The following is an 8,715-nucleotide window of genomic DNA, read 5'->3' as shown; positions in this document are numbered from 1 at the left end:
TTTGAATAATCAGCACATCGGGGTGGTGGTAAATATCACAGTTGCCTTGCTCTAGCTGATGTGATAAGGTCAAATGAAACCATATGGTGTTGCTGAGAATACCGCTGTAGATTGCGCATTTGGGCTCAGAACATTGTTTAATGATATTTTGGGATCCGTGTACGATTTGAATCAACAAATTTACACGACTGCACGTTTCTTCCTTGAATAAATGCTTTGTCCGGCTGCAAAAACAGAAACAAATTTTTTTGAAGATCCACAACATTGAAGTGGCTTTGCCACAAAACCTATACTGAGTTTGTTGTGTTGCTTTGAAGTTAGGATGAGAATGGGTAGCATGTTTCATATAACAGAACTGCAAAATATCCAGTCCTGCTTCATGACTTTACCATGTTAATAAAACGGTTGGCCGAAGCTTTCAACATATTTGCGAACTCTTCTCTAAATTTCTTCTGGGTCACTGCATAAATGCACGTGTTGCTGCAACAGCTAAGGAGTTGCAACATAATGCCGCTTTCCTGCAGAATAAACATCGGGTCGTTGGGATTAGAACCGATTGAATATCTGCTATTAGTAAATCGCACGTAAAAGAAATTTACAACACGAGGAGTCCACAACACAATGAAGCTACCCGAAATGGCGAAGAGTAAAATAATGGATTTCTTCCGGTTTTTCACTTCCGGGTCATCCTGATCCTCGCAGTTACTCTTGGCTCTCACTCGTCTGCGAGCTTTGTTGGCTCCTAAAATATGTTTCACCGTTAGAGTATTGAGTAGCAGTATCAAAATAAAGGGAGCACAAGGATTCAGAATATAATCAATGCATTCAAATAATATCCAGAAAAGATCAGAATAAAAGCTTAACTTGATATCGCAGAACCATGGAACATCGTTACGAATGTATAATGGCTCATATATTAAGTATCGGGGTGTGTTTTTTGCACAACTCACGCCACACGCCGTTATTATAACCACTAGCGCTGTTCTTTCCGTGCAATACTTTATCTTCAGTTTCTGGCAACAAATTGCTACAAATCGATCAAAAGTGAAAGCGACCGTTAGCCAGACGGAGCTGTCCCTCGTTGCATAAATGAGAGCGATTCTAACGCTGCAGACTGGGGTGATAGAAAGGAAGGACATGGGAAAGTAAATGGACCTGATTCGGTTAAGTATCACCGCCGTGATGAGGACCAGAATATCCGTCACCGCCATACCCATCATGTATCGACTGACGCATTTGGAAAGACCGCATCTTCCCCGAGACAGAATCGCAATCGTCACGAGATTACCTGTTAACATAAAGAAAACGAGCATTCATCAAATCATCGAATCAACGCCACCAACAATCAACATGCTTCATGCATTTAACTAACGATCCATTGGAGATCTGAGAATTATTTAGGTAGCAACTGACCAAGACAGGGTTACACAACTGCCGAAATAAGGTCTGACAGCGCTGTTTTCCGCCGTATCGCACTCTGATCGGAGAAAAAAGGGACTGTAGATGCTGGAAACTTGAGCTAAACAAAACTGTTGGATGAGCTCAGCGGGCCAGACAGCATTGGGTGCCTGAGAAATGTCCGGCCCGGAAAGTCATCTGTCCATTCGCTCCCCAGTTGTTGTCTTAACCTTCAGGACTTTGTGTTTCGATTATGCGTTCGGTGCAGATTGAAATATTAAATCCGGGAGGTCATGTTGTGAAGCTTCTCTCTGAATACGTGGATAGCAATTGATTTATATCACACACCTGATGTAGGGGTTCCGCCTGGTTTGAGAACCACATTTCGGGAGACACATATTGAGAGATTTCCCCCTCAATATGTAAACCCCCCCTTCCTGGGATATCCGTACTGTTCATTCACAAACTCGAATGAACTGAAAAACATGCGAACATTCACGGCGACATTACAATTTTGAGCCAGCAGTGATTTCAAGTCGCCGCTTTGCGTCGTCATTTATTATTCCAAATCCCACCATATTCATTCTATCGAAATAGAAATTCCCTTCAATATTTGAAGAAAATTGATTCATCTGTTCTATCATTAAATCAGTAGAGCTGTGTAGGCGTTTCTACATAAAAAGAAAAGTATGTTTTACTGGTTCAAACAAATACAGTGCAGACATCTGAAAAGCTGGTCGTTTTTTGTTATTGATTTTCCAGCCTTACCTGGAATGCCAACACCCGCCAGAATAGGGTAATAAATGGAGTAGACAGGACCCGACACGTGTCCATGCATTTCTGATAAACCCTCAGTGCTCGAAACGAAAGGTAGTCTTGTAATATCACATGGCATTGAACCCATTCTTTTATACGCTTGTTATACGCTTGTTCCAAATCCCAGTGGCGCAATGATCTCGTATCAATTATTGAATGCGCGTATTTCGTTGCCAGGGCACCTATGTTCGTTCCACCTTTTAAGCAAGCGGATGGTGAACTTAATTTGCTATCATGGCATTATTCCTGCAATGTGTACTGATCTATGTCGTATTATAAAATATAAAATAAGAGCACAAAGCCAACTTCATCCAATGGGACACAAATAACATTTACATTGGTCATTGTCGATTGCTACTTCATTGTCCATCTCTTACTATCCGACGTGGGAATGGAATATAATCACTTTCACGCTGAACAACTGCAATCGTGTCGCAAGCTGTTTTAGATTCTCTTAAGGTTGTGTCGAGCAGCACAAATGTATTTGCCACATCAGCGATGTAATACGAGTTATGCATATCTACGTACAGATTTATCGTAGAACCGAGAACATAGAAAAGTACACCACGGGAACGGGACTATTGGGCCACAATGTTTGTGTCGAAGATGATGTTAAGTTAAACTGATCTCATTTGCCTGTACATTTTTTTTACATCTCTTCCCTGAACTTCAATCTGCCTATCTAAAAAAAACTTCTCAAATGTCACGGTCGTATCAGCCTCTACCACCTCCACAGGCAATATCGATACCTAGATACATAGACAATAGCTGCAGGAGTAGGCCATTCGGGCCTTCGAGCCAGCACCGCCATCCAATGAGATCATGGCTGATCATCCACAATCAATACGCCGTTCATGCCTTCTCCCCCCTACCCTTTGATTCCGCTAACCATAACAGCTCTATCTAACTCTCTTTTGAATGCATCCAGCGATTTGGCCTCCACTGCCTTCTAAGGCAGAGAATTCCACAAATTCACAACTCTCTGTGTGAAAAGGTTTTTCATCATCTCAGTTCCAAATGGCTTACCCCTTATTCTTAAACTGTGGCCGCCTGGTTTGAACTCCCCCAACATCGGGAACATGTTTCATAGAAACATAGAACATAGAAATTAGGTGCAGGAGTAGGCCATTCGGCCCTTCGAGCCTGCACCGCCATTCAATATGATCATGGCTGATCATCCAACTCAGTATCCCGTACTTGCCTTCTCTCCATACCCTCTGATCCCCTTAGCCACAAGGGCCACATCTAACTCCCTCTTAAATATAGCCAATGAACTGGCCTCGACTACCCTCTGTGGCAGGGAGTTCCAGAGATTCACCACTCTCTGTGTGAAAACAGTTCTTCTCATCTCGGTTTTAAAGGATTTCCCCCTTATCCTTAAGCTGTGACCCCTTGTCCTGGACTTCCCCAACATCGGGAGCAATCTTCCTGCATCTAGCCTGTCCAACCCCTTAAGAATTTTGTAAGTTTCTATAAGATCCCCTCTCAATCTCCTAATTTCTAGAGAGTATAAACCAAGTCTATCCAGTCTTTCTTCATAAGACAGTCCTGACATCCCAGGAATCAGTCTGGTGAACCTTCTCTGCACTCCCTCTATGGCAATAATGTCCTTCCTCAGATTTGTAGACCAAAACTGTACGCAATACTCCAGGTGTGGTCTCACCAAGACCCTGTACAACTGCAGTAGAACCTCCCTGCTCCTATACTCAAATCCTTTTGCTATGAAAGCTAACATACCATTCGCTTTCTTCACTGCCTGCTGCACCTGCATGCCCACTTTCAATGACTGGTGTACCATGACACCCAGGTCTCGCTGCATCTCCCCTTTTCCTAGTCGGCCACCATTTAGATAATAGTCTGCTTTCCTGTTTTTGCCACCAAAATGGATAACCTCACATTTATCCACATTATACTGCATCTGCCAAACATTTGCCCACTCACCCAGCCTATCCAAGTCACCTTGCAGTCTCCTAGCATCCTCCTCACAGCTAACACTGCCCCCCACCTTAGTGTCATCCGCAAACTTGGAGATATTGCCTTCAATTCCCTCATCCAGATCATTAATATATATTGTAAATAGCTGGGGTCCCAGCACTGAGCCTTGCGGTACCCCACTAGTCACTGCCTGCCATTGTGAAAAGGACCCGTTTACTCCTACTCTTTGCTTCCTGTTTGCCAGCCAGTTCTCTATCCACATCAATACTGAACCCCCAATGCCGTGTGCTTTAAGTTTGTAAACTAATCTCTTATGTGGGACCTTGTCGAAAGCCTTCTGGAAGTCCAGATACACCACATCCACTGGTTCTCCCCTATCCACGCTACTAGTTACATCCTCGAAAAGTTCTATAAGATTCGTCAGACATGATTTACCTTTTGTAAATCCATGCTGACTTTGTCCAATGATTTCACCACTTTCCAAATGTGCCGCTATACCATCTTTAATAACTGACTCTAGCAGTTTCCCCACTACCGATGTTAGACTAACTGGTCTGTAATTCCCCGTTTTCTCTCTCCCTCCCTTCTTACAAAGTGGGGTTACGTTTGCTACCCGCCAATCCTCAGGAACTACTCCAGAATCTAAAGAGTTTTGAAAGATTATTACTAATGCATCCACTATTTCTGGAGCTACTTCCTTAAGTACTCTGGGATGCAGCCTATCTGGCCCTGGGGATTTGTCGGCCTTTAATCCATTTAATTTACCCAACACCACTTCCCGGCTAACCTGGATTTCACTCAATTCCTCCAACTCCTTTGACCCGCGGTCCCCTGCTATTTCCGGCAGATTATTTATGTCTTCCTTAGTGAAGACGGAACCAAAGTAGTTATTCAATTGGTCCGCCATATCCTTGTTCCCCATGATCAACTCACCTGTTTCCTGCATCTAGCGTGTCCAATCCCTTAATACTTGCATAGATTTCAATACGAACACCTCTCATCCTTCTAAATTCCAGTGAATACACGCCCAGTCGCTCCATTCTTTCATCATATGACAGTCCCGCAATCCCGGGAATTAACCTCGTGAACCTACGCTGCACTCCCTCAATAGCAATAATATTCTTCCTCAAATTGGGAGACCAAAACTGCACACAATACTCCATGAGTGGTCTCACCAGGGCCCCGTACAACTGCAGAAGGACCTCTTTGCTCCCATACTCAACTCCTCTCTTTATGAAGGCCAACATGCCATTAGCTTTATTCAACGCCTGTTGTACCCGTATGCTTACTTTCAGTGATTGATGTACTAGGACACCCGGGTCTAGTTGTCCATCCTCTTTCCCTAAAATGGCACCATTCAGATAATAATCTGCCTTCCGGTTCTTGCCTCCAATGTGGATAACCTCACATGTATCCACATTATACTGCATGTGCCATGCATCTGCCCACTCACCCAACCTGTGCAAATCACTCTGCATCCTCATAGCCTCTTCTTCACAGTTCACACTGCCACCCAGCATTGTGTAATCTGCAATTTGCTAATGTTACTTTTAATTTCTTCATCTAAATCTGAATGCATATTGTAAACAGCTGCGGTCCCAGCACAGAGCCTTGCTGTCCCCCCCTGGTTCTGACCTCGCCCAACATCGGGAACATGTTTCCTGCATCTAGCCTGTCCAATCGTTTAAGAATGTTATATGTTTCTATTCTATAAGATCCCCTCTGATCGTTCTAAATTCCAGTGAATACTAACCCCGTCGACACATTATTTCATCCTTTGTCAGTCCTGCCATACCGGGAATTGCCTTTGGTTTGAAACTTATAATATATCATTTAAGTACATGATTATAAGAGAAAATATGACTTATCTCGGATGTCAATTGATGATTATTCAAATACGCGAAGTGAAGAATAACGCGTTGGTCTTAGTGCATTTTTCGTGCATGCAAAGAACAGTAAATGGAACATTTTAAAATTACAGGCCGCTTCCGGGAATATAGGTTTATCACTCCATTCCCTCACATTCCTATTACTGTCCCACTCTGCTATGCTGCCTTTCCCTTCCCCTTCTCTCAATGATGATAATAATGTAAAATGCCGGGTGATTATCGAAGTAAAACTACAAGATTTCTATAAATATCTAGTTGGAAACAAACACACTCACCAAACGCCTTAATTCATTGAGCAACCATGCGATATGAAGTGTCCTCCGATGGAGGTCCCTCTCCGTCTTTCCTCAGATATTGTCGGCAGGTCAACGACATTTCACAACCAGAAAGATTATAAACATGCCGACTGCATTACAAAATTGCCTCCACGTGTACTTTCATTTAGAATGGATCTCGAAAAGTAAAACGCTAAAATTGAAGTGCACTGTGGATGTGCAGTTTACAATTCCAAAGCATATGGCTTACCATGCAGAAACATATAAAATATTACATAAAAACCATGACAACAGTAAGGACGAATTTCAGTAATGTGAAAATACCATGAGAGTTCCGAATTATTTAAATATGTTATTGTGAATAAATCGTTAAATCCCCCGTCTTCAATGTTCAAAGCGTCCTTGATTTTAGAATTGAAAATGGACTGTATTCCCTGATAACAGAGTGTTGGAGGACCTCGCGGGGCAGGCAGCATTTGGGGAGGGAATGGCCAGGGGGACGTTTCGGGTTGTATCGGACTTGAAACGTCGTCTGTCCATTCGCTCCCCAGATAAGTTTCTCCAACATTTCCTTGTTTTGCTTAATTTACCATCATCTGCTGATTCTTGTTCCTCCCTGGTAATATATCAGATTGCTCTGTCGCCTATAATGTACTGTTCTGATTAACATTTGACAACATTGATAGCCGCCAAAAAGAGATTAGAAAGTTCACAAGTTATAGGAGTAGAATTAGGCCAGTCGGCCCATCGAGTCTACTGCGGCATTCAATCGTGGCTGATCTCTGCTTCCTCAACCCATTTTCCTGCCTTCTTCCCATAACGTCTGAAACCCGTTCTCATCACGAATTTGTCTCTCTCTGCCTTAAAAATATCCACTGACTTGGCCCCCACAGCACTCTGTGCCAATGAGTTCTACAGTTCAACTACCATCTGACCAAAGAGCGCCCTAGATTCTAGCTTTTACATCTGGTCGTAGACTCTCCGACCAGTGGCAACATCCTTTCCGCATCCACTGTGCCTTTCATTATTCTGTAGGTTTCAATGAGGTACGCCCTCAACATTCTAAGCTTCAGTGTGTTGAGGCCCAGTGCTGTCTGAGCCTTATTGAGCCTCAGCATTACATCTATGTGTTTGTATTTCAATCCTATTGACAGAAATGCTTGCATTGAATTTGCGTTTGCGCCATTTGGCGCATGGGCCAGCACGACATGAATGAAATAAACAACGTTGCTTAACTAGCCACACAGAAGTAACAATTTATTGCGGCACATCAACTACTTTAAAAAAAACACATTAAATGTTCAATGATTCAAATCAACTGAGGACGGGAAAATAATATAGCCGTTGAGTTTGGCTAATTCATTTCCAGGTTGTGGATCGTCTCGAAAAAATATGTCAATTTTTAAAAATTCTAAGTGTTAAATTGAACCCAATTAAAGTCAAAAGATTCAATCTCGCCCACGCGTGCTACTGCGATCAGCGGTTATGTAACATTCGGCACAGTGCGGTCTAATTGCCTCATTGGGAATTGAACATTATTTAAAGATCTCCTTAAATATCAGAATGCCAAAGTGTTGTCTGCCTTTCCAGAAGCCCCCATTTTGTCTCCCATAAAATGCATGGACGTGTAACGGGCTTATTTTACGCAGTTACATACCCCGTTATGGCAATAATTGGCGTCCCGGGTAAGATCTTATGATAAACGCGCATTCCTGTTCTTTCGTACCTGTTTCTGCTCGTCTTCGTACCTTTTTTCACGCTCCCTCTGAACTTGATGCGTTCACGTTGGTTCCCCATGTGTTGCCAATCTAACCATGTGTCCGCCATCCTCATTTTCTGTCACGACTGCACGAAAGAATACTATGAAATCTATTCGTCTCCTGTCTGCTTGCTAATCATTTCCCTTTCTCTTCATTAGGTAACTTGGTGACCATTGTGATCCTGTCGCGCGGAAGATGTGGCCTTTCTAAATGTATCACTTGGTATCTGATGGGCATGGCGGTGACAGACCTTCTCGTTCTTATTACGGCGGTAATACTGAACCGGATTAGCACCATTTATTTCCCAGTTCTCTTCCTCTCCGCCACTCCGGTTTGCAGGCTGAAACTGGCTCTAACCTACGCAGCTACGGACAGCTCCGTCTGGTTAACGGTCGCCTTCACCTTCAATAGATTTGTAGCCATTTGTTGCCAGAAGCTGAAAACAAAATATTGCACCGAGAGAACGGCAGCCGTGGCTATAGGGACGATCTGTTCTATCAGCTGCGTGAAAAACATACCCTGGTACTTTGCTTACGAGCCCCTATATATAATCAACGATATCCCGTGGTTTTGCAATATTAAGTTAGACTTTTACTCTGATTTCTACTGGATCGGGTTTGACTGGCTTCAGCGTATGTTTAA

General features: G+C 43.1%; 1 protein-coding gene across 1 annotated transcript; it reads right to left on the bottom strand.

The window, feature by feature from the left end:
• Positions 1-377: 377 nt before the first annotated feature.
• LOC116981441 (probable G-protein coupled receptor 139) lies at positions 378-8,140 on the bottom strand. Its single transcript, XM_033034494.1, has 2 exons — positions 8,062-8,140; positions 378-1,288 (listed from the first exon to the last, which is right to left on the bottom strand). The coding sequence occupies exons 1-2, from the start codon at positions 8,138-8,140 to the stop codon at positions 378-380; spliced, it is 990 nt and encodes a 329-aa protein (XP_032890385.1).
• Between the last annotated feature and the right edge of the window lie 575 nt (positions 8,141-8,715).

This window comes from Amblyraja radiata, chromosome 15 (genome assembly GCF_010909765.2).
Source record: "Amblyraja radiata isolate CabotCenter1 chromosome 15, sAmbRad1.1.pri, whole genome shotgun sequence".
In the NCBI taxonomy this organism is placed as follows: domain Eukaryota; kingdom Metazoa; phylum Chordata; class Chondrichthyes; order Rajiformes; family Rajidae; genus Amblyraja; species Amblyraja radiata.
The sequence above is the reverse complement of the archived record's forward strand: the minus strand, read 5'-3'. Positions and strand labels throughout refer to the sequence as shown.